Raw genomic sequence first — 26,542 nt, 5'->3', positions numbered from 1 at the left:
CTACATTTTCCTAGTAATACCAGAGCTTTTCTTTAATGCAATAGGTTTGATGAATTAGCAAGGAGATACGAGCAGTAGTTGCCCCTTCCCACTATAGGGAAAGACTGTGTTAATGCAGCTGGGGTAATCACTAACACCTTAATCTATATGATTATATATTATATAATGCAGAGTCTGGCATTCAAGTTTTCATGTCCTATAGAAGCAAGTTGGCATGTGTGCCCACGGTTTCCCTAACACACCAGAACAGTTCTGCTGGATCTCTGAATGATGGATTAAGTACATTTTCAGACCTCAGTGACAAATTTGATGGTTCTTGGTTTGTCATTTAGCTATTATTCTTCCTATGAGGTCTCTATCTTTCCTATAAGGAACCATTTCTTCCAAAGTCACCTTTATGACTTGTAGCCTGCCATGGGGAAAACTAGTTGAACGTCCATGTCCTGAACGACATAAAGGTTCACCACCGCCTGTGACTGCCTACCAGAAAGGTTTCCCCCAGCCTGGCTACCAGCTAATTCGTATGTCTGCAAATGCTGGAAGAATGAACATCAGACTACGCTCACCCCTTGAACTAGACATGGATCCCATGTGCAGACACCTGCAGGGGTAAGATTATGGGGGTTGGGGGATGGTAAGATGCTATACTAAATAAGACTCCATTTGCTTTTAAATAGCATCTGATGTTTATTCAAAGTGAGGACAAGGATTCTGTACAGGTAGAGCAGACAAGAAGCAAAGAGTCCAGGGGCTATTGTGTTGAACAATGCCACACACATCACTGAGAAAGAAAGCTGGCTTCTCAGGAAAACCAATTTGTCCACAAGACAAAGTGAGAAACTAGGATTCTGGGGCAGGGAGGAAAAGGGTCCCGCTGAAGGTGAATCCATGTCCATGGGCTGTGGGCAGCCCAGGTACCTCCCAGGTGAGCCATGATCAGTTAAAGGCAGCAGTCAGTCCACAGACGGTTTGTGCGGGGGCTTGAAATGGCATCGTCAGGGCAGGCCTTATGGGCAGAAGCTTGCAGAAAGTCCACCGTGTAGGAGGCAATGGAATGCTCTAGCCGCGAGTGATCCACCCATTAAATAACATGAGCCCATCTTGTAGCTGGAAACCAGTGTCCAAATATGCCAGGTAGGGGAAGGCCTGAGCTGTCAGCTCTGGGAAGCCTTGTGCTCTCCAGAGCAAAGCCCAGCAGGGACAGCAGCAGGTGCCTGGGCAGCTATTCCTAGAACAAAGGCTAGGACACAGGAGGAGACAGGAGCGCGCATGCTAGATGAGGGGGCTGCGGGTGGGGATAGAATCGCAATGTGCAGTGTATCAGCTCACCCTCTGGGAGCCCCCTCCCCAGGCCAGGGCTGTCAGAGGCCTAGAAGTCATCCTCCTCCCACCCGAACACTGCCTTCATCTCATTCAGGAAGCCGGTGTAATCGTAGAGCAGGGGGCTATCTGTCTTGAGGTAAGGCAACACCCACTGTAGGGCCCGGCCCTTGAGGCGGGTGATGAGGAATATCACCTTGCGCTTGTCGGTGGTGAATGTCTTCTCATCCACTAACATATAGGAGCCGGTCTGCACGATGAACTCCGGGAGCTTGTCCATGTCGCCATCAAATAGCTCTGGAAACGGGATGGGGTTCTGCCAGTGGTTTTTACGCAGCTCAGGCCAGGCCATGAGGGCCATGATCAATTTAATCCTGCGGTCCATGGCGGTGAATTCTCCTTTTTTGGCTTGTCAAGAGGTCGATTGGATTGCTGCCTGATTAAGGGGGAGGGGGCCTCTTCACAGGGTCTGCTCTTCTGAGCTGCGTCAGCTGAGCACACAGCTTATCACTTCTAAGGCTTAGCTGAAAGTGCGTAGGAGGGGAGGCGGGGCCTGTGCTAGGATGCCTGTGGGTGGGACCCTAGTTTGTCTGCAGAGCGGGTGCCACAGGGTCCAAAAACCTTGTTTGTCTCCACTGTGCAGGCATGTCTCTAGAAAAAGAATGCTTCAGTGGTGTTTTGTTTTGTTTTTCATAAGCACGCAGCCATGAGCCAGCGCAGCGCAAAGGGTCCTGATTGTACCTAGACGCTTATGAAAAATGCTCCAGAGTGTCTACGAGGATGCTGGACTCCTAGCAATTTTTGGTGATGCTGCAATTCAATGACAATGGAGAGTGAGAGAGCAGTTTTGGGGTTCTCCTGTGCTCATTAGAATCCCGCCCCCCCTTCTCCAGCTGCTGTGATTTCCTTCCCAGACTCAAGAAGGTGTTGACCAAAGAGAGCTAACTCTTTAGTGCCCACAGTTGCCTGCCTCTGGCCTCTGTGAGAAGGACTAGCTCTCACTCTGAGAGGCGGCTTTTGGAGTCAATAGCAACCCTGATGTATTCACAGAGCTTCCCTTTCAGAAAAGGATGCGCAGTGAGCACTCGGTACCAGGAGAGTTAAAGTTCGTGGAATCGCTAAATTTGCTGCACTAAGGGACCCAGTGATGGAAATTGTATAGAATAAGTCGGGAAAGCTTACAGCGTACTACGTGATGCACGGAAGTGTCCATAAATAAAAGGGAACGGATAAAGATTTTTAAATTGGTAGAGAAGGGGAGGTTGCTTGACTGTATAGCTTTTGTATGGTCCCAGTTGTCAGATTGCTTACATAATTAACATTAACTCCCCAGCCATTATTCTGTACAGGAAATAACATGGTATGTGACATGATTTAGTTAATGCCCTATCTGCCAAGCTATGAAAATAGGACCTAGGAAGAAGCCATCAGAATTGTAAACTGGGATTAGTTTTGAATGCTTGAGGTCAGAGAAGAGTCATGGAATCAATGGAATGAGACCCTCTGCTGACAGAGAATGGCTGAACATCCCAAATGTGCCAGTTTCCATAAGTCGAGGAGAATATGGAGTTGTGACTTTCCGGACCACCTGCAGACTTGCTAATGAAAACGCAGCAGCTACTGTCACACACTAACCAGGTGACTCAAGGAAACTTCTCTCTCCCTCTGTGTCTCCTCCTTAACCCATGCCACCGTGACATTTGAAATGCTAATGGAATTCTCTCCTTTGTACAGGACTCTGATGACTGAATGCACAGGGAATAGCAATCTCCAGTGCACTAGATAAACTGCAGGGCAACCTTCAACACTCCTTCTTTCAAACAAAGTTGTTCTTTGTTCTTGTGCTTGGCTGCTTTCTTGTCAGCAGGATGCTGTCCTGGTGGTTAAGATGTGCTCAGTGGGAGACAGTTAGATGAGGACTTGAAAGTGGCAACCTCAGGATGAGTTAAGCTCCTGCTTTACCTTAAGGAACAGCAGGGACCTTGCTGTCCTCTGCCCCATGTGCAGACACACCAGTGGGGGGAGGGGAGGGGGAAGTGTAAACCAGGAAGAGGGCTTGCAGGAGACTAACTACATTGCATGCTCATCTCACACATTCAGCCTCACAAACTGTGAAGAATGATTTCTCAGCTGCCCTGTCAGGACTGTGGTCTTCTGGCAGCCCAGGCTGACTAACACACTGAGGTGGCTCGTGACCATGTCTATTAAAAATACACAAGTAGGCTGAGGGTCCTCCCATCTGTGATTCCTGCTTGGGACTCAGAGGAGGAGCCATTGCAGGGATGAGGGCCAGGTGGGCTCCACACTCATTTGCTGGCAGCCCAAGCTACATGTAAAGACATTGTCAAGGGAAAATAGAAGTTATATTACTAATATAATAGAGACAAACAATGTTGAGACAGAAAGGTATTCATAGCAGGGACTTTTACCAGGCTTTCCATGAACAAATACCCAGAGAAGGGACAGCACATTTGTATTCACTAGAAAAGTAAAATGACTTAAAGTACTGTTGAGATTAAAGAGACAGTGTTTCAATTATTACTTAGTGGAGGAAAACAGACTGCGCCTGCTCTGGAGGGAGGCAGGGGCAGGCAGATCTCTGAGTTCCAGGCTTTTCTGATCTACAGAGTAAGTTCCAGGACAGCCAGGGCACAGAAAAATTTCTGATTCAAGAATCCAAGGGGAGGGAGCAAGGGAGGGGAGAAAGAGGGGAAAAGAGGAGACACTTTACATTCTTAGACTGGCAGTGGTGGCAATGGCCTGACTCCCAGCATTTGGAGTGAAGGGATCTCTAGTTGTCTGAGTTCCTGACCAGTCTGTGGTACAGGACAAGTTCCAGGAGAGTCAAGGCTACACAGAGGAACCTTGTCTCAAATCCAAAGGAGTTGGGGGAATAAAACACTCTGTAAGGAGAGTATGCACCAATACCATGATAGTGTCTCCTCATATCTCATCATACTTCCTCAGAGTCATGGGGACTAGCTATGCAAGTTTGCTTGGCCACAGCAATCTCTGCAGTATGGAACTTTTAAAGCCCCATCAGACATTGTAGCACCAAATATTCTGATGCTGTAAGGTGCTTGGCCACTGCAGCGCTACATTCTTGCCCTATTTTTACTTTTTTCTCCTCTTGGAGATATACATACATACATACATATATATATATATATGACTAAAGGATTGACACCCAGGAATAGGGACAACAGGGATGGACTCTGCAGAAACGTAGACTTCCTTCTGTGGTCCTTTCCCACTTGCACATCACAGCAAGGATATCTTCCTTCTGTGTTTAATTCGAGATTAAAGGACTAAACTGTTAGGTTCATTAGATGTATTCCCAAAGGTTGCAGATCAGACTTTGATCTTTCTTCCCAAAACCAAAACCCCAGGTCCCAGAGGACAGTTGTCACACAATCCCCTTTGGCAGTAACATGAATGTGTTTCTCTAAGTTAAAAAAATGTTGAACATAGTTTAATAGAATAAAATTATATTTTTGTATTTAAAAAGAAAAAATTACATTAAAACCGATTGTTTTCTTCCCCAGGGACAAAATCCTACAACGTACTATCACATCTAAACCTCTGTTCGGGTGTGTACACGTATCTGCACACACACACACACACACACACACACACACACACATACACACACACACACAGCACCTACATGTCAGTGAAAAGCCCTTGAATCACATTTAAATAAAATCAAAACATATAGGGATACAGTCTGTTTACTTCCATGACTATTTTGGCAAATACCACTCAGTGTAATCTTTTATTGGAAATAGAAAATATGAAATTTGTTCCTTCCATCTGTTTGTGTGTCCAAGAAAAGCAATGTGACACTGCCTGTCTATCATTCTTGGTAGGCATTCACGTGTTCACAGACCTTTCATATTCTGAAGGGACAAGTATGAAAATCTCTAAAGAACAAGATAAAATATGGGGAATCACTGGCCATGATTTTGTGGGGATGACCAGACTATTTCCTCACCAGGAAGGTTTATAGTTAAGCCACAGGGAAGAGTCAAATGAACATAGCAACAGAAATCCAGTGAGAAGGCTAAGGAGGGAGGAAAACTGACTGTCTACACACTCAAATCGCAGAAGAACCAAGATAACCTGCAGCTGTGCTGCTGTAAAACACAGACAAACCAGGTGTGCACTGTTTATGTGCAGCCCGGCAGCTGGGAGTCTGAGGCAGGAGGTTCTCTGCAAGTTTGAGGGTAGCCTGGTCTCCAGAGCATGCTCTAGTGCTCTGACTACAAATCTTCATAATCACATTAAAATGAAGTAGAAATAAAACGAGACCCGCCAGTCTGCATCAAGCCAAATACTAATCAGAGCAATCACAATGTAAACATATGTAGCAAAGAAGGGTAGGAAACTATATTTACAACAGCATGTGAATATTAAATACTTGCCAAAATACTGCACAGCAGAAAAGTATGCTCTCAGGATCAAAAGATCCACATTAAGACAGAGAGATCTCTTCTTTCTATGGATCAAATGTTGTTTTTAGTGTAATGGGCAAGTGGCATTAGGATAAAGAGCAGTCACCCCATGTGGGGACCAGGATTCAGGAAAGGGTTAACTATGAGGTCAGGAACCAGGACAACAGACTCTAGACCAGCATAGAAGTGCAGATCTCCTGTACTGTGCAGCATCAAGTACTTTTTTTATGCAGCCTTTGGACCAATGGGGAATGGACATGAATTCTGAAACCAGCCCATTGTTGCTAAGGGGAGGTGCCAGGCTGCCAGCACCTGAGGAGACTCCTGTAAAGCCTGGGGCTGGGCAGCCTTCACCCTAATCCAGGCCAGTGAGAGATTCCACTGTTTGCTAGTATCCTCTATTTTTTGTCAAGGGCTATGTATGGATAGAAATGGACACCGTCTCTAGCACTGTGTGGCTAGAAGGAAGCCGGCCACCGGTCCACAGGGGCCGCCAGGGGCTGTAGCACGCACAATCCAGCTGTACAAATGTTTGGTTTCCAAGGCAGCGTTTATTGCAGAGCAACAAATAAAGCCTACAAACCTGAGTGAGCATGTTGAAAAATGGAAATCCAGTCTAGCTTACACAACTTAAGAATTAATTCAAGAGAGTATGCTGATTTTTCTGTAAGTAAAAGAATAGTCTAATTCAGGGCTGCAAACACCTTCATGATCTCAGAATGGGATGAAGCCTCTGCATAAGTGTACACAGCCATTCTGTACTGAAGTGTTGAGAACTGGGTTAAAGGTCTTGAACAAGCTTGTGAAGCACCACATCTGTCTGCCTAGTACATCTGCAAGCCTAGGTTGGTTTGTAAAGGGGCACAAGGCTTTAAAGCAGTTGAAGAATACTAACAAAAGATGACCCCTAAGAGGTTTGGATCTGTGTTTGCTTCAAGTAATGTAAGATTGAATTCTGATGGTGCCATAGGAACAAGTGTATCTAGAACAGCGTGGGAGAATGAACCAAGCACTCACAAGGCTGTAAGTACAGGAGGAATGACAGGGACTTAAGCCACCATCAGAGATAGCTATAAACAAGTACTGCATGCCTTTCTCTACAGGAAGACCTTTAAATAGAAAGGAAAAGAAGAAAACACAGCAGCAGAAAAGCTGCAGCTGGGAACAAGATGGTGGTGAGGATAGGAGAAAGAAGAAGGACCTGGAGGGTGGGCATCTTCCACCCTCCAGAAATGAAGCAGAAATGAACATGCGTGGAATGTCACTCTATTTTATGCTTTACCTAAATCAATCAATACCATTTTGAAAACCAGAAACCAATCAAAGAGGAAAAAAACCAAACTTAAAGTTAGCAAAGAAAAGGGCCCACAGGGAGTCAGAATTTGCTTCTCAGCAACAGTAACACCAAACCAGGGCTTTCATAACTACCTCTCATCAGGCTGTCCAACACCAGTGCATCCTCTGCCATCTGCTGGCTGTTCCTGGTACTGCACCAGGGATCTCGAAAAGACACAAAGCTGCACATCATAAGAAATCTTAAAAATCAGTAGGCTGTACACGTGAATGGACACCTAATAAAATATCAAACTCAGCTCCACAATGGAACTATATAAGGGATTTAGCAGATTTTGTCTTGAGAAAGATGCTAGGCAAAAGCAAATGAAGTGTGCTTTTGTATATGTATCAAAATGGGTTAAAATTTAAAATATCCACCATAGTGGTGAGCAAATGAATGAGGCACTTGAAAACGTTTTGAGATAACACTGGAAATGTTTACGACATATGCTAAAATGTGTGCCCATGTCAGAAAACTGTGGCTGAACTCAGGATGTAGCCCAGGTGAGAGAATGATTGCTTCAAACCCTGGAATCAGCCTGCACACAGTATTTACTGCAGGCTGATGATCTGCGGTCCTAGTCACAGCACGCAGGAGGCGAAGGAGAGGAAACCAAAAGTGCCAAGTCCTCCTGGGCGCTGTGTGAGAATTCTTTTTGTAGGGTCAGGCAACACATACCTTCTAATCACCCCAGAAAGACAGTATAGATACCACCAAAGTCCAGCCTATTAAACCAGAGTTTTACTGGGGTTACTTACAGGAACATGGATGAGGTGTTACTTTCAGAAAAAGAAGGAAATCCACTCCAGCATGGGTGAGAGCTCACAAAGTCGTGAACCAGGAGCAAACTGCACAGACTGTGGGCAGCTCAACAGGTTGGATAGAGTCCCCTCTAAGTGCCTCAGTGGGTCTGAATGTCTTCTGGCCAGCAGGTCTGGTCTCAGAGCAGGCTTTGCAACTTGGCTTGTCTGTGAGGACTCTCAGCTTTTATTGCTTACTCTGAATGGGCTGCGGGTTTGGGCTTCTGAATCTTCAGTTTCAAGGACTTCCTGAAGGTCTTTTGGCTTATTTACATTCCTGTTTAAAGGGGTTTCCCTGCATCTTGGAAGGGGTTGGTTTCATGGATCTGTTACAAAACCCTTGCTTACCTGTTGAATTTGCATTTACCCTTAGCTACTTGAGACCCTCCTAAAAGTGCCTTGGAAAGAAAGGGAGAGACTGAGAGACTGTATTAGTGTTTGATGCCTTCAAAATCTGTAAAGCAGCTCAAGTACCAGACCGATTCTTCAGAGCCCAGGACTCTGCACATGCCTGCTCCAGTTGATACAGAAATGGCCCGGACACCACTGTGTCTTTCAACTGTGGTGAAAAAAATATATGCACATCAGTAAATGGTTGTCTAAGCAAGGTGAGGCTCAATTGCATATCCAGCTTGTACCCAAAGCAGGTCCTTTGAACTGTGTCCTTCCAATACCGGGGGGGGGGTAATAGGTTCTTGTATTGGTGTGTTGACTTCTGTAATTGTCATCAGGATTTGGTCAAGGACAGGATAATTTGATGGAACCCTACAAAGGTTTGCATGGTTGAGGTAGGTGATGAAACAAATTCATGCTTGGCCAATGCAAGGGAGGTCATTTGGCCAAAAGGTACCCTAAAATGTCTTATAAATGAGTCTGTTGCATCTGATGGAAGTATTCTGTTCATCCTTGTTGCTATGGCTCTCCCCGTGTGCTCTCCAAGTTGTACATAACTGTGACCATGATCTCCCTGATATATACAATAATCATTCCTCTCCACCCTTAGGAACACTGAGATCCTCCTTTCATTTCTTTCTCTCATTTATCTGGGGCCAAATCCAGAGGCTGGAAGTCTGCCTCATTTTACCAAGCTGACGAGCTGACTGTCTTAGGGTACCAAGCTGCCAAGGTGACTGTCTTAGGGTACCAAGCTGCTAAGGTGACTGTCTTAGGGTACCATGCTGCTATGGTGACTGTCTTAGGGTACCAAGCTGCCGAGGTGATTTTCTTAGTGTACCAAGCTGCCAAAGTCTTAGGATAAGCTGCTGGTCTGACTCTTAATGTACAGATAAACATCTCTTTCTTCTTGCCTCTGCCATCTCTCAGATTTGACACAGGACTCTTTTTAAATGATTCGTTTCTCTGTTTTTGATCCAATTTCTTTGGTGTTTTGCCTAATTGTGTGTTTGAGGGTGTCTGCTCCTCTGGAAATGGAGTGACAGATGGAGGTGTGTTTCCCTGTGGGTGCTGGGAATTGAACTTGAGTCCTGTGAAGGTTCAGTCACTGTTCTTTATCCTGAGCCACCCCTCCAGGTCTTGACACCAGTGTCTAGAGGTTGCCTTCTTTGCTACTCTCCCCTCCTTTGGTCCAACCATTGCTCCCATAGGGGCGTCACTTTTTAACATTTGATCTATTCCTTTCTGTTTTTGAGTCTGTTCCTCTGCATGCCTGGCTGTGCAACTCATGCATGCAAACCACTTGGAGGCCAGCAGGGGTGGCAGATCACCTGTCAGTGGATATTTCCTCTGTGTTGTGAGGACTGGATTCCCACCCTGGTTTTCAGAGTGAGAACTCAGTGCTCTTAACTGCTGACAACTATCTACCTTACCCACTGTTTCTTCTCAAGGGGCCCAGCTGCTCTGTTGGGTGATAACCCTCACTCTCTGGAGTCCTGTCATAGAGCTACATTTTGGATATCCCTGTGCCCTGAATGACAAGTCCCAGAGAAGGCTAATGGATTGCCAGGATAATATCAGTTTACTGAGCACACTGTGTGACAGGCACTGGACTTCTTGGAACAGTGTCCCATAGTCTTCAACAGTCTGTTCAGTGATATATGACCTCACTTGTATATAAGGTCCTTGCAGGGGGAATTTAAGTGAAAAAAGACAATGAATTGGAGAAGGTCCTAAATCCTGTGAGCTGAGTTCTTAGAATAACCCCCAAGGCTGGGGCCATGCATATGGCTGAACAATTCAGAGTACCCCTGGCTCTGTCAGACCAGGAATCTGGGTCCAAGTGCTGACATTCAGGTGGATTGCATACCCAGTGACTCCCTCCCAGGGTTGCTGATCCCCCCTTCCGGCCTCTGAGGGCTAGCCCAGAATGAAGGCATAGACATAGGTGTGTTTTGTTTTGTTCTGTTTTGTTTTTTAAAGAAACACCACAACAGTGGGGGAATGATTAGCAATTTCAGAGAGATGCAAAAGTGACAAGACCCAGTGAGGACAGACACAGAACAAGGCTCCACACACCAGAGAGTAGCAGAAACAAGGAAGGAGCTTTCTTGTACAGCAAGGAGTTACAGAGCCCAGATTTCAGTTACAGCACACAGATCTGCGTTACAGAGCCTGGATTTAAACCAGTAGAGCTTGGAGTGTATCCTCTACCCATTTTCTCAGCCATCTGGTTAGGAGGAGTTTCCTTCCAGGGCCCTGAAGCCTAGAGAAGCAGGGCTGTCCTGAAGGGTTATTACACAGAGGCAGCACTTTGCAGACACCGGAAGGGAAGTCCGCAGAGCATCCAGACCACCCAGCCATTACAAAACAGTGACAGTCATACTTCCCCAATATCCTCCTCCAAGGCTTAGTCAACTTGCACTGCAGGTTCGCCTGCACAGTTCAGCCTGGCCTACAACGTAGCCTGGCCAGGTCCAGGGGTCGTCTGGACAGGCCCTGGGAGGTACCTGCCACATAAAAGTCCCTCACGCCGTTGTCTAATCATTCTGTGATTCTGGGTTATTTAGGAATCAGAAGGACACAGACACCTCTTAAATTCCCTTTTTGATAAAAGCCCAGGCACGGCCTATTTATCTCAAAGCACAAAAGTCTACAGTGTGTTGTTTATGACTACACAGACATGGGATGTGGTCACAGTTCTTGGGATAACTGCTCCTTGTCTCATCCCTCAAGATATCTGCCCTAACCCCAACTCTGACATCAGCAGACAGTCCCTGAAGGTCTAAGATGACAAAACAGGAATGAAATGAGGCAAACAGGCAGGGGAAAGGTTAGGGGCCTCAGCATCCCTGCTGTGCCTCAAGGTCACGTGTCATGTGATAGCTTGTCATAACTGAGAGCAAGGGGAAGTGTGTACCCAGCCATGGAGGGTGGAGTAATGCTTTGATCAGCTCTGGAAATGCCAGAGTGTGGGGAGACCAAGGAGTCTGTGGCTTTAAGCCACCGTCCAGGAGCAGTGGTTCTCAAGAAAGTACTAAAGTGTTCTTATCCTAGGGATAAGTTAGGGCAGACTGGGGCAGAGCTCCCTGGGGCTCCCCACAATGCTCCCACATCTTGAGAGCCAGAGTCCCTGGCCATCCTTGGTACTGCCAGGGCCTTGTTCTGCCCTGATTACAGGCCAAACCTGGAGCACAAGGAAGAAAAAGAAGGACCAGAGGCTGGGGTCAGGGTTGGAATGCTATGCTGAGGGACACTGACTTCACCATGATCAGAAAGGCACTGAAGTTCCCCAGGTAGGGACTGGAAATCACACTATGCAGATTTCTGCTGCCTTGTGGACACCACCCTATCCTTGATTACTGCTATCCACCGGGGTCCCTTGCCAAACATCTCCTGACATCTCCTCTTATTGTATGGGACTTGAAAAAGACACATCTCTGTCCCCAGACCCTGGACACACTTCTGGAGTTGTGGCTGGTCTGGTTCTTGCGGAGTCATCTACCCCAAGGCAGTCATTCTTCCTGTAGCAATCCCTGTTTCATGAGGGTAGCTCTGAGCTCACACTACTGCTTACCAGTTCTCACAGCCCTAGGTACCCTCTCTTCTTGTGGGTGCTTCTTGACTTGCTCCTTTAACTGTGCCCATGAGGAATCTGGGTCCAGGTCCTACCTTAGGGTCACACGTGGAGAGTCACCTTGAAGAGGATGTGAGTCCACGTTCAGGGTGTCCTGGGCCCCGCAGCATTCCTGAGTCTGACCAATGCTGAGGTGACTTGACATTGTTAAACCACAGAGAGGAGAAGAACAAGGCCCTGCAAGTGGCCAGCAGCCGGTTTCTGAGTAACCTGAACTCTGGTGTAAAACTGGACCATCGGTGAACTTAGACAGCCCCTTGTGCATGGAGAGTGGGTATGTATGCCCATGACCACGTCAAGGGATCCTGCTGGGAAAGCTTGGACACTACTTCTTGGGTCAATTCCACTTCAGGAACTTAGGGATGCCTGTGAAGACATTGGAAAGGGCTGAGGACCAGGAAAGATGGCCCAGATCAGATATGGAACAACAGTGCTACTATTGTAGCAAGCATGCCACCCTGGTACATGTGTAACTCTCAGCAAGTGAAGGCAAGGTAGGCAGTCTGGTCCATGAAGCAAAGAAACCATAAACCTGCCAGACCAAGACCTATGAAAAGATCTGCCTCTGCTACTATCAGTGGGGCGACACACATGCTTCCTGCCAGCATGCAGACATCCACCACCAAAACATGTTCACATCTTGGGGTACTTTTTCCTACATTAAAACCATGTTTGGGGCTGGAGAGATGGCTCTGCTGTTAAGAGCACTGACTGCTCTTCTGTAGTTCAAATCCCAACAACCACATGAAAGCTCACAACCATCTGTAATGAGATCTGATGCCCTCTTCTGGTGAGTCTAAAGGCAGTCACTATAGAGTACTTATATATAATAAATATAAATTAAAAAAAAAAAAACAAGCCTGTTCTTTCTGTCTGCACTTCAAGGTAACTGGAGTTGTAGCATCACCTCTGTTCCCTGAAGCAAATACAGGAGTGACAGAGATTAGGTGTCATAGATTCCAAGACAGACACTCCCTGACTGAATAACAAACCTTTATCCAAAGTCAACAAGTGACCCCCAGTGATGGTGGGAGAGAGAATGAACACAGCAGAGTGTCTCTGATGACTGCCCCTCCAGGCAACGCCCATGTTTTCCACTCAAGCTGACCTCCCTCACTAACGGGAAGGTGCCTGACACTTTTGCTCTGCCCTTCCCCCTTTGTGAGCTCTGTCCCCACAGGGAGGGATTTTCAATGTGTTTTCCAGGTTAGTGTTGTGCAACAGGCTTCTAAGCACACATGGCTCAGGGCTAAAGAGACAATGTTTTCTGGGTTAAATGTTGCAGATGTTTTTAAGTCTCAAGGTGGTGAGCTAGTGACAGAGGCCCATCCAGCTTCCAGAAAATCCAGAGCCACGTCCTTCACAGCAGACTGTGGAGAGTCCGGTTGACTCTAACAGTGTTGGGCTAGTGTCTGATGGCCATTTATCTGATCTGGTTTTAGTTATCCCCTGGTTTTAAAGGTCTGCCTTACCTGGGGAGAGAAGCTCTGAGGCGCTGTGGTAGAACCTCCACCTCTCCCCGGGATCCCATAACCTAATCAGGCTGCCCTTCTGCAGCTCCTGCTGCCAGGGAATGAAGGGGCAGTACAGTCCATGATGTGACTTGGGAGCTCTCAACATGTGGCACCCTGCCTCCCTACACTGTCTGTCACATAAGCCACCCAGAACTAAGTCATGTGATGGAAACATTCTTGCCACCATTACATGGTTAGGAAGGGCCAGACCCTGTATTCCTTCTCAGGATTGGTCTGAGATTCCTCAAGGAGAATGTTAGTGGAGTTGACTGCAGATGAAGGAGGCTGCTGTGGCAAGGGCTCCTCTGGCTACCCACCTCCCATGCCATGTCTCTCCCAGTGGTACTCTCTGTAACTCTTCCCTTTCTCCTTTCCAGTCCTATTTCTGTTTTCAAGACGGTGTCTTACTACACAGGCTGGGCTGTCTACAATTCACGATGTAGACCATGTTGGCCAAAAGTTCAGAGACCATTTTGTTCCTATGTTCAAAGTGCCGGGATGATGGGCTGTACCCCCAGTCCACATATTTTCACCCTTAATCATGTCTAGCATGTTCTCAGGCTCAATGAAGCTGCTCTCTGGGCTTTAAAAGGAAGCCTCCCTCCACTTATCTCTTTCCATGGATTCCTTTTTCCCCTGTCTGAAGTTTTCCATTCCACATCAATTCTCAACCATGACCTTGAAGTCCCATTGTTCTACCAAACCCTCATTCCAGAAAAGAATCCATGTGTCAGCTTTGAGGACATAGCACAGTGGGCCATTTTCTTCGTTTAGTCACCCTTTGGATCAAGTGGGTTTCTCTTGTGCTCTAAGGAAGTTAAAAACCACAGATCTAAGACAATTGTCTATTTTATTCAATATGTCCAGGAAGAGTTGATGAAGGAGTGGGTAAAGGTCCACCAGATGTTTGCACACTGAGGTAATCAGTGCCTGTGAGGTAGCAATGAGAATTAGGAGTTTCTATGCTAAGCAGGCCTGGTCTCCATTGAAGGAGCTCTTGCATAAATAGCAAGTGTTGCAGAAGTCTGTGACCTACTCACAGGATCCCTATCCCAGTCTGGGGCCAGTGAAATACTTCCAGGAGCCACACACTCCTCAAGAACACTACCTTGCCAAACACTCCCTGACTTATTCCAGAGAACCCCAGCACCATTGCTGCTGCCCTCATCACTCCTACAGAATGGCCCCTCTCTCACACTATCTAGCCAATGTGTGTTCATTTTTTATTCTGAACAGAAACTGGGTTGTTTGTTTACTAAGGGACAACGTTCTGCCACAGTACCTAAGACAGAGCTCTAGTTCTCCCAGGGATCATTGCAATAATCTTTTTCCAACATTCAGAACCCAGCGGTTCCTCAGAGAGTACCTTAATATGTTCTCCCTATATTAGGGACAAAATTCAGAAGAGGATCTATGTTTGTCAGCCCCAAGCTTTCCATTGGCCAGAGGAGCATTGTGAGCACATGCTGTGCTCCCATTGGCTGGTTCATGGAACAATGCCCACTGGTTACCAAGCTCTCAGTAGCTGCTGTGGAAGGACTCCTGGTGAACCGCTGGAGTGGTAAGATGAGCCTGGCTGTCCTTAGAGCTGCCCAATAGCCATCTGGTACCATTCCTCAGGTTTGCGGGAGGAAATCAAGAGGTGGCACCATGGGTGGCAGGACATCCCAGCCTTCATGTACCTGCTGCAGTTGTTTCTCTGACTGTGGTGCCCGGCGTTTACTCAGCCTGTTGCCTGGGGTAGGGTACTTCTTTCAATGGAACGTGCGATCTGAGGAAAGAGACCGGGGACACCGAGAAGGTATTCTCCTAGGGCACTCGGTTTCCTAGTCTTCTTTGCACGGAACACCTCAGAATGTCCCTCCTTAGCCACGAGCACAAATGGGGTGGGGGTGAAACATCAGGCCTGCATCTGTCCTGAGTGGCTGCTAAGCTGGAGGGTCTCCCCAGGTACCCATGAGTTAGGAGAATTTTGAAACTCTACCAAATTCTCTTGGTGGGACAATGTGGGAAGGGACCTTGTCCAATTCCCAGTATCTGGGATATAAAAGGCCCTTGAGAGTCTGTCTTCTACTTCCAGGAGCAGGGAACCACTCTTTGTCTGAACACAGATTTTCCCAGGTGTTCACTTCCAGCTTTATTCGGAGGCAAGAATGGATTCAGTCCAAGTTCTTTGCCATGGGTGGAAGCTCAGGAGCCATGATTTCATGCACCTCACTTTGTTCCCTGCAACTCGGGTCTCACATTTAGTTGTCCCTCAGTGGAATGTGGAGAAGGCCTCTTGGTGGCTGCGAGTCTAGGGCAATGTAAGGTTTTCTGAGGTGGATTGCATCTTGGTCAGTGTTTCTATTCTTGCACAAACATCACCCAAGGATGAAGTTAAGGAGGAAAGGTTTTAATCAGCTTACACTTCCACATTGCTGTTTATCACCAAAGGAAGTCAGGACTGGAACTCAAGCAGGTCAGGAAGCAGGAGCTGATGCAGAGGCCATGGAGGGATGTGGCTTACTGGCTTGCTTCCCCTGGTTTGCTCAGCTTGCTTTCTTATAGAACCCAGGATGATGGCACCACCCACAGTGGGCTGGGCCCTACTCACTTCATCACTACTTGAGAAAACGCCTAACGGCTAGATCTTATGGGGGTATTTTTTATTGTGATAACTCCAGCTTGTGTCAAGTTGACACACAAATCCAGCCAGTACAACATCCATGTTCTGAAATCAGTCTAACTTGTATCTGGTGATTCCTTGTGTCAAATATGTGGTTAATATTCGTGAGCAATCCTTTCAGAGAAGCCCTAGTCTTGCCATGACAATCTTACAACCATTTGGCTATGAAGGCAGGAGTGCTCCAAGTTCAATGCCAAACAAAGGTGCACAAAAATGGAGTCCTGGGTCTGTTTAGTGCAACAGTGTGAACCTTGGCTGCACGAATACAAATTGGTTTCAGGAATTGTCTGGTTGTCATGCTGGAGATGGGAACTAGGGTCTCCTGCAAGCTAGGTAACCAGTGTCTATCTTAACGTCAGTCCAGGTCCTTTCTTCACATTGGGAACTTAACTCAAGGACTCCCTCTGTTGCCCAGGATTGCCCCAGCCTTGATATGAAGCCTAGGAAGGTCTTGAACACTTGACCATTCTCTTTCATTCTCACTTGTAACAGGGTTCAAATACCTGTGCTCAAGGGCCTGTCTCTAATGAGTCCTTAATATCTCTACCTGCTGCCTCTCACTGTGGTAACTTATTAAGCAACACTTTACAGTGACCGTGGTCCCGTAAAGAATGTCCACCTGCAGACACAGAGACAGAAATAGCATTTGAACTCTAAGGTGTACAAGACACAGTTGCCAAGCGTTGTCACGTATGTGCTGGTTAATGTGCACAAGAGAAATCAGGAGACACCGATTGCATAAGTGGTCAGAGACTTTAAGGAATGTTCTTGAGGTTATGCAGACCACCTGGGAAGGACATGGGGTAAAAGGGCAGCATTCTGGTTCTCAGTTTATGGTTTTCACCAGGATCTTCCTGTGAAGAGCATGGCAAAGCCAAGACTGAACTTTGACATCCTCCCTTCAGAATCCCGCAGAGGCCCCAAAGTGCTTCCAGTCCTTGCCATGTGCTCCTCAAGTCAGAAGCCTTGTTTGCAGAAGCACATGTTCCTTTACCATATCACCCGGGGGAGGATGCTTTGGAGTGGGCATTTGCTTTGGAGATAAATTTACCGCACCTGTGGTGTCCCTGATTCCCAGGAGAACCGAACACTAAGGTTGTGAAGGGCATCGTGACGAGTTGCGGGAATGATTATGGCTGGATAGAAGACTGTGTCTTCTTCAGCACTGATGTTGTACTTGGTGCTATTCCCCTGCAAACCGGAGACAAAGTAATTGCATTCGTGGAGGAAGATCCATTGTTGCATGAATTGAAAGCAACAGAAGTAAGCTTTGCTTAGGTCTGGGAAGACTCACTTTTTCTATGGGGCTTTCAACTTTGCTGTCTCCTTTCAAAACAACCTCTCTAATAGTGCTCATACAATGCATGTCATGAAATGCAAAAGTCCCGTTCCAATATAAGTGCATGTTCATTCTTGTATGTGTGTAAGTGTTGTCTGAGAGACAAAGAAGGAGATTAGCACTGGGTAGGGATGGGATCTCTTTTGTCCAGTTGTCCAGGCATGCTTGAAATCTCATGGGCTCAAAGGCTCCCCTGACCAGAGTCTTTTAGGCATGGTGAATATGCCACCGTACCCAACTGCAAGTACCAAGTTTACAGGGCAAAATCCTGTGCTGTTCCAGTGTTCAATCACTAGTTCCAACAGTCATAAGTATTAGAAACAGCACCCTCTTGCAGGCACACTGCCTTTTGTTAGGTAAAATTCTGTTTTCAAGGCTGCAGTCAAAAAGGTGGAATTGCTGTCTCCAATGACTTGTATGTTTCAGAAACCACTTACTGAGCCAACACTGACAATGCACAGTATTCTCCTATTTTGGGTGTGAGATCCAATGAATTTTATGGTTTATAGAGTCACGAACTTATACCTTAGTGCAGAGATTTGATACTGCTCGCACAGTTGGCCCATTTCCCAGAATCTGAGGAAGAGCTCTGAATGTCCCAAGCCTTGCAGTGGGAAAGGGGAAAAACAGTCTGAGATACTCTCAGGAGCTAGTGGAAGAATTCAGGAGAACCCCTCCATTTTCACTGCCTGACAGCTATTGACAGATAATAAGGCACATCACTACTGTTTACAAAGCAAACACATTGGGAGTCTGTCATAAAAAGTAATGGGAAGGTTTTGTGGATCTTTGTCACATCACATTGACCTTTTGACCATTTTGGTATTATGTTTTTGTGTTGTGTACAACTCTTCATGTCTGTGTGTACAAGGACACAGAGTCTTAGGAATTCGTAACTCACTCTGAATTAAATCATATCTCCTATCATAGTTTAGTTACATCTGAACTCTTAGCAAGGCTGCATTCAATGTATGAGCATACACAGAAGCAACATTTACATCCCACTGTCTGTCCTTTCCACACAGTGGGGGAATCCTTGCACCTCCAAGTTATTTAAGGGTGGGTCTGTGGTTCTCATAGACATCTGAATCTCATAGACGCATTCCCTGTGGTGTTAAGGGAGTAGGCACTGTAAAAACGGGTCCTGGACTTGAGGCTTGTGGGTAGGTTCATTAGACACTATAGCTCTGAGGTCTTGTGGCATCCTGGCACAGACAAGCCTGTGGTACAATAGACCGTAGGTCTGGGCTCTACTGGGAGTGGGAGTAGATAGGAAAGTACCTGGGACTTATCCCCTCAAGGAAGATAAGTTTGAGAGAAAGACCATGGAATTGATGTTGGCAGCTAGAAAGCCACCAGCAAAGGAAGGATTCCCTAGGACACAAGCTGTTTTTCAACAAAGACATAGGACATGAATCTGGAAGTTTCGATCCCTTAAGGGTCTTTCCTAGCATAGTCCTCCTACAGGCAGTGTTTTAGACATGCAGATTTACATTTTACTTTCTATCATGTTTTTATAGATGCAAACTTGTCTCGTAGGTTTTTTTTTGTACAGAACAGGATTCGCCTAAAGGAGCTGGCTCCAAGATCAAAGATTTATCTGTTTGTGTTTCCCATGTGAAGAAAGATATCATTTACATCGCTGGTGAATACCACTTCCATCTAGACAGCATTACTAAAGGTTTGTTTCACATATTAAATATGTGTGATAGTTAAGAGCACATACTTCATTGAGAGAAGACCTGAGTCTCCCCTAACACTTGTGTGTGTGTGTGTGTGTGTGTGTGTGTGTGTGTGTGTGTGTGTGTGTGTGCATGTTCGTGTAGAGAACTAGGGTGAGAGAGGCTAGCAGAGAGGCAGAGATTGCAAAACACACAGGATGGGGCAAGAGAGCAAGGGAGGAGGAGAAATATAGTGGGAGAGACAGGGAGGGTGTGATGGGAAGAGAGGAATGAAGAGGGAAATTGAGAGATGTATGGAGAGAGGGGAAGAGAGGGAATGGGGAAGAGAAAAGGCAGAGAAATACATACAAGAGGGACTGAGGAAGAGGGAGAGAAGGAAGACAGGGAGAGAGTTAGAGAAAGGGGGTTGAGAAGGAAACAGGAGAATGAGCTAGACAGAGAGGGATAGAGAGAGATTTGTAGAGAACAAAAGAGTGGGAAGTAGAGAGAGGGATATAAAGACAGAAGAGGGGGAGTGGATACACAGAGAGGGAGACAGAAAAGGAGTGGAGGGAAGGGGAGAGTTTGCTAGCTCGAAGATACCCTGAGACCCTGAGACCCTGTCTCCACACAAGGACTCTGAACATCACCAACTAAGCAGTAAATCCTTGGGCTTCCCAAAGAAATGGCTGTGATGCCATTGTGCATTTGCCCATTTGACTCTGCTAAGGGAGTGGAGGAAAGGCAATGCCTAAGCACGATAAATTCCCACTGAGGTGGAAGATTCATAAGCCGACTGCACCTCACACCTAATGCTGGCTTGGTCTTGGTCTTACAAGTCAATGTAGCCAGTGCACTTTTCCTTGACAAAATCAAAATGAAAATGCTTTGAACCAGAACCCTGCAAAGATGAGACTGGAGTTAGATGGTAGAATTTTCATCTCGATCTTCTCTTAGCCATCTTAGGTTTTATGCCGTATGAAGGGGACTGGTTAGATATTGAATACTCTGTGGAGCAAGGATCCTCAAAAATCACAGTACACTCACTGAGGGCCACAAAACGGAGGCAACTGGAAGAGGTAACCATTTTCCCACATCCTTGGGTTACTGGAAAGCTTCTTGTGATATTAGTGACTAGCTATTGGTTGGGTGTGCTGGCACATGTGTACATATGGAAGCATGTATCCTTGGACAGTTTGCTTCAATGGTAGGACTTGGGACAGGGGTAACTAAGGGCAACAGAGAACATGCATGAACATCCTTCAGTTCTGAGGCACAGGGTTTCTTGGGTTGACTGTTACTTAGGATGTTCTAAAACAACAGGAAGGAAAAGGAGCAGGTCAGAGAACACTGCCTGGAAGGTGGGAACCCAAGGAAGCAGGAGGTGGGGCAGTGGTCGATCTAACATGCAAATGAGTTTCCACAAAGGTACACATGAAATCCTGACTTAAAGAGTGACAGGGGGTGGGAGTAATAGCCCTCTTCCTGCTTTCTGTTTTACTCAGTTCTTGTTCAACATTAAACACAGGGAATAATGGGTAGAGATGAGTAACATGTAGGACCAGGTCTCTCAGGAGCAGGACAGCTCCACTCTTAACTGGTGTGAAGTTGGACCGGGGAGGTTAGGGGCCACAGAAGCCAGTGTTGGCAGTATAACAGGCAGGGCAGGAAACAGTAGCAGAGGGGTCAACAAGAGGTTATTGCCCTTCTGCAAGGCACAAGAGGTGACTAAGGATGATTCAAACTGCCACCCTTTCTCCAACAGGTGTGTGTGACCAGTATCCACAGGAGAGAAGGAATGTTGAATCAAACCATCTTCTTCACCTTCAACTCCCTGCGCCTTCCCTTGGGATACACCCCTGTAGTAGGCCATGTGGTCAATGCGGTGATAGTTCAGAGCATCCGGCCCAATTACAACTGGAGAGCAATCTCCATGACCCCAGTTGCACGAGTAGCAGCAAAGAAAGTGGGCTCTCAGAATCCCTCCTCACTGTTGTTTTTATAGCAACAGAAGGTCCCACAATGCAAATGCTTAGGTTAGGAATTTCAACATGAACTTCCCATCAACAGACTGCCTAGTCCCAACCCCAGAGGGCGTGCATCAGTGTGGACAGAGGGCCACCTTCCCAGCCAGTCTCTGAACTTTCTAATCATCGTCTTCTGAAGAATCCCTGAAAACCCTGCACTTGCAGTGATCGAGAACGAGGGCAGAGTTCATGTTATCAATTTTAATAAATGAAGCCTTGAGCAGCAACAGTGCCTTTGCATGGCCATGGCCAACTGACCATCCAGTCCCCAGGAATCAAGCTGGTCAGTGTCCCAGTAGAAGAAAGCTTGATTTCCACACAGTCATCTGTAGGTCTGAACCCTAGGTTTTCAGGACCGTGTGTTCCTACAGAAGTAGGAGGAAACCTGGGGACCTTCTGGATGATTTGGACAGAGCCAGTGGAGCTCAGGGACTTGAGTACCTGCTTCTAGTGGCACATGGTACGAGAACCACCACCAAGGCTGCTGAGAGTGCTTTCTTATCAGTGTGTTCTGAACCGTGGGCAGCTCTAGGTGATAAACTCTAGGTCACTTGAACACTTAAGTCCAGGCTGCTTCAAAAAGTCCGGGCCTACCTCTGCGTCCCCCAAGCAGCCCCCGATTTGGGAAATGTGGGGCTCACTTTCCATGTCCTTTCATATTTTCATGGACTCTGGCCTTCCTCATGAAACCAGCTCATCTATCCCCGCAGTCTTCAACCTTTACCCTTCTGGATTCTTCCACACCCTCCTGCTCTGCTCCCCAGGACCCTAGCTTCCTCTTGACCTGTCTGCCCTCCTGTCCCACACCTCCCCTCATCTCCCCACCATTTCTCAAACTCCCTGCCCTCCTTGTGACTTCCTGCCCCGCTGTTCTTCAGCCTTCTGACCTCCTCTTACCTTCGGCCTTGTCTCCTACCTGCTCTCTACCCCAGATCCTTCCTCCCCTCTCCCCAGTCTTTTCTGTCCTTCAGACTTCTGCCCTGCCCTGCCATGCCCCTCCTAGCCTCTGCTCTGGACCTCCCTTGAGCTCCTAACTTTCCCAGCCCTGAGGACTTGACTCCTAGCTTCCTGTTCTCCCTGGCTCTCTCTAGGATCCTCTCACCCCCCCCTCATGAGCCCCCTACCCTCTGCCACTATTCCCTCCCCTCAGCATCCCTCCTTGTACATCCCCCACACACCTGGCATGTTCTGTATCCTCCTACCTTCCCTTTGGACCTGCTTCACTGCTTCCCATACCTTCCCAGGGGCTCCTGCATCTCTTCCTTAACCTTCAATACCCTTCCTAATGCGCCCACCTTCCTCCACCTCTGACCCTACTCCTCCTCCCAGCCCACTTGACACCCTAACCACCCTTCTACCCTCTCCTCCCTACTGCCTCTGCACAAGCCCATGCCTTCCCAAGTGTCCCTGCGCCCCTGCCTTGGGACACTTGCCTTCCTCTTTGCTTTTATGCCTGTGGCCCCACAGCATGCACCTGTCTGCTCTCTTCCAGTCTTCTCCCATGCCAAGTACTCCTCACAGCTGTCTCAGCCTTGTGCCTCATCCGAACCTACTGGCATCTTCCCCAGTGTCTTGCTCTCCTCCTGATCCTTATACTTTGCCCTAGTGTCTCCCAATCCCAGTGCCTGCTGCTATCATATACACACTCCAAGTGTCTCCCTGGGCTGGTGCCCAGATTCCTACTCTCCTACCCTGCCTTGGATGCCTTCCTTGAACTGCACTCAACATCCTCAGACTCCTAACGTATAGATGAACCACCTCTCCTGAACCCCCTCCTCCATTCCTTTCCAGCGCCTTCTGTCCTCCTCAATAAACCTGTACTGTGCCCCTACTCTATCCACGTGAGCCTCCTCTCCTCTCTCCAACTTTCCTCATTCCCCCAGGTGCCCACCATCAGGCTGCGCCTCCTGCCCTACTCGGAGACCATCTGCACTCTCTGAGGCTCATACTCGCTCTTCTCAGTCAACTTCCAGCATCCTTCTGAGGCTCATGTACTACCAGTCTCCTGCCCTCTGCCAGACACTGACTTTCCACATTAATCTTCTTTTTCTCCTTTTCTCTTTTCTTCCTTAGTCTTCCTATTTTGTACTCTTTCTACTTCCCTCTCCATCCTCTCTTCAGCATTTCCTTTGTCATCTTTTCTATTTCATCTCCTTCCCTCTTTTTTCTTTGCTTCTCCTCCCTCCTATCCCCTCCTCCAATTTCTTTCCTCCTGTCCTCTTTTCCCTCCTCATCTCTCCTTTCTTCTTATTTCTTCTTCCTCCCCCCCTCTTCCTTATATTTCTTCTCTCTTCTGCCTCCTTTCCATTCTCTTTCCACCTCCATTCTATTTTGTGGTTTCCAGTCATTCCCTGTCTTTCCTCTTCCTTCTCACCACTCTTGCCTATTTCTGCACACTCCCTCCTGCTTTGTCCTCTTCTTTTCTTTCCCTTTCCTACACCATCTACTGTCGTCCTCCTCTTCACCCATTTTATCCTCTGTTATACTCCCCCATCTACCTTCTGTTGTTCTTCCATCATCTCTCTTCTTCCCGCTTCCTTCCACTTTTATTACACTTCTCTTTTCTCCTCCTTTACCATTCTTCCTCCCTGTCTTTGCTACCTGCTATTCTTTCCCTCAATTTTCTCCCCCTCTAATTTCTCCTTTTCCTTCTCTCTCCCCTCATTTTCTCTTCACTTTTCCTTTCCCTTCCTCAGTCCCTCCTTCTTCCCTCATCTTCCCCTTTTCATCCTCCTTCTCCTACCTGACTCTCTTCTCTCTCCTTGTCATCTCACCCATCTTTCTTCCCTCCTTTAGCTTCTTCCATCCTTGTCCCTCTTAACAGCTTTCTGCTTTTCTTCTCTCCCTGCTCCTTTCCTAGATCTTCTCTCCTACTCCTTCCATGCTTCCTCTTTTATCCTCCCTCCTATCCCTCCCTCCTCCCCTTCCTTCTTCTTTCTCTTTTCTCATTATCCTCTTTTTGATCTTTCCAACTATTCACTCTCTTCCCTCTTCTTGCTCCTCTTACCTCTTGCTCATCACTACTGTAAGTCACCTTTCTTTTATCCTGATCTTCCCTTGCCCTTCTTCTTCACTCCTGCTCTTATATTCTTTTCCTTCCACTTTCCCCTCATCCACACCTGTCTCCATACTCTTTCCTACTCCCCACTTACACCTGTTCCTCCATCTCTCCTTTACTTCCTTCCTCTTTCCTCTCTCCTTCATCACTTTCCTCTAGTCTCCTTTCTCCTCTTTCCTCTAGAAACCCCTTTCTGTTCTCTATTGCCCTTTCCTCCCATGTCTCTCTGCTCCCCTCTTCCTTTCTTCTTCCCCTCCTTACACTTTCCTCCTTTCTACCCTCTATACACTCTCTGATCTTCACTTCCTCTTTCCTCCTCCCTTATTTTAATTCTCTCTTCTTCCTTCACCTTCCCTCCTCCTACCTCCATCCTGTCTTCTCACTTCCCTTTCTTCCCTCTCTCCTTATTGCTCCTCTTCCCTCCTTCACACTTCCCCTTTCTTTTCGTCCTCTTCCTTCCTCTCTCTTCTTCCCTCTCTTTTTCTTTCTCCTTTTCTCTCCTTCCTCTTCTGTAGTCTTACCTTACTTCTATGTCCTCCAGGTCCCTCTTTTTTTCTCTTCCCTCTTTCAAACAATAACACTGTTATTTGCTTCCCTTTCTTCTGACCTGTTTTTGTGCTTTTTCCTTCCTCTTTCTAATTACCTTTTCTACCTTCCTCTTCCCTATTTTTTCTTCTTTCCCCTCCCTGTCTCTTATCTTTCCTCTTCCCTGCATTTCCCTACCCCCTTCTTTTTCTCTCTTCCTATTCTGTTATTTCCTTTATTTCCTATGTTACTTCTTCCGTCTCTCTCTTCCTTACTCTTTCTTTGTACTTCCTTCTATTTCTAACTCTCTCCATTATACTCCATCCTCTTTCTTTCCCACTCTTTATCCACTTCCCTCCTTTCTAATATTCCCTTTTCCTCCCTCTTTCATTTTTCATCCTCTTCCCTTCTCTTTTCTTACTTTCTCACCCCAATTCCTTTTTCTTCTCTCTTCATTGTTACCACCACTTCTCTCTTACAACTAAAATCACCTCTCCTTCCTCTTTGTCCTCCCCTCTCCTCCTCTCACCTCTTCTCCCTTCATTTTTCTGCTTTCCTCCTTACTCTTTAGTCCTCCATATACTCATGTCTTCATTTATCCCTCTCTTTCCTGACTCCCTTCTCCCCATCCTCTCCTTTATTCTTCAATCTCTCTCCCTCTTCCTCCTGTTCTCCTTTACTCCTAATTGCAACTCTCTCCCGCCTCTTTTTCTCCACTATCCTCTCTCTAGTACTTCTTCCCTCTTCTTCCTTTCTGCTTCCCTCATCTTTCCTTCCATGTTCTCTAAATGCTCCTCTTTTTTCTCTTCCCTTTCCCTTTACTTCTCCTCTTCCCTCATCTTCTCCTTCCTCCCCCTTTCCCTTTTAGCCTCACTATGAACCCCCTTTTACTTTCTGCTTCTTTTCTTCTAGTCCCACTTACCACCTCTTCTTTTCTTTGTTCCCTCCTCTTCTCTTCCTAGAGCTTCTCTTTGCTTGCCATTCTTTTTCTCATCTTCCTTCCTTCCTCCTCTTCCATTCTTTCCTCTCAGAATGCACTCCACTTCTCTTTTCTAGTCTCTAAACTCTCATCTTCTGTTCTCTTCTACCTCCCTCTTCCTGGCTGTTCTTCCCTAGTCCATCATCTTCCTTCATTCTTCTTCACACTTTCCTTCTCCTTCCTCTTCCACCCTGTTATCTCCTTCTCTCTTTCACACTATTTTCTCTCTCCTTCCTATTCCCTGTTTTCTTCTTTCCTCCAAATACCCTCTATTCTCCTATTTCATCTCCTTCCCCTTTCTCCGTCCTTGTTCCCTTTTTTTTACCTAGTATGTTCTCTCCACACTCTTTGTTCCTACTTCTTTCTCTTCCTTCCCACTTCCTCTTTCCTCTTCTTCTATCTTCCCTCCTTGTCCTTTGTTCTCCCACTCCCTCCTCCACACTTTTCTCTCCACTTCACTCCTCTTCCTGATTCCTTCTTCCCACCTCTTCCTTTCTACTTCCTCCTCTTCCTTCCCCACACCACCTCTACTTCCATCTTCTCTAGTATTCCCCCTTAACTTTTCTGTTCACTTTCCTCTTCTAACCAGTCTCTTCTTTCTTCAGCTCTTCTCCCTTCTCTTCCCTCCTTCATTCACATTCCTTTTCATTCTACTTCCCTTCTCCCCTCTACAGTGCTCCCTCCTTCCTTTTTTATTAATCATTTTATTATTATTATTATTATTATTATTTTTACATTTTAAATGTTATTCCCCTTCCTGGTTTCCCCTCAACAATCCACTTTCCTTCCCCTTTGCCTCTAAGAGGGTGCTCTCTCCAAGACCCACTTCTG

The 26,542-nt window shown here is 46.7% G+C and overlaps 1 protein-coding gene across 1 annotated transcript; it reads left to right on the top strand.

The window, feature by feature from the left end:
* Window positions 1-14,867: 14,867 nt before the first annotated feature.
* On the top strand, window positions 14,868-23,089 carry LOC308415201 (cancer/testis antigen 55-like; the record flags this gene model as incomplete). The annotated part of the gene is made up of 6 exons (XM_080910218.1): window positions 14,868-15,015; window positions 17,201-17,385; window positions 19,001-19,142; window positions 20,080-20,201; window positions 20,888-21,088; window positions 23,033-23,089. 6 exons carry the CDS (start codon window positions 14,868-14,870, stop codon window positions 23,087-23,089), a joined length of 855 nt encoding a protein of 284 aa, XP_080766344.1.
* Window positions 23,090-26,542: the final 3,453 nt, after the last annotated feature.

This window comes from Micromys minutus (assembly GCF_963924665.1).
Source record: "Micromys minutus genome assembly, chromosome: X".
In the NCBI taxonomy this organism is placed as follows: domain Eukaryota; kingdom Metazoa; phylum Chordata; class Mammalia; order Rodentia; family Muridae; genus Micromys; species Micromys minutus.
Note: the sequence above shows the minus strand (reverse complement) of the source record. Positions and strands in the feature narration are given on the sequence as shown.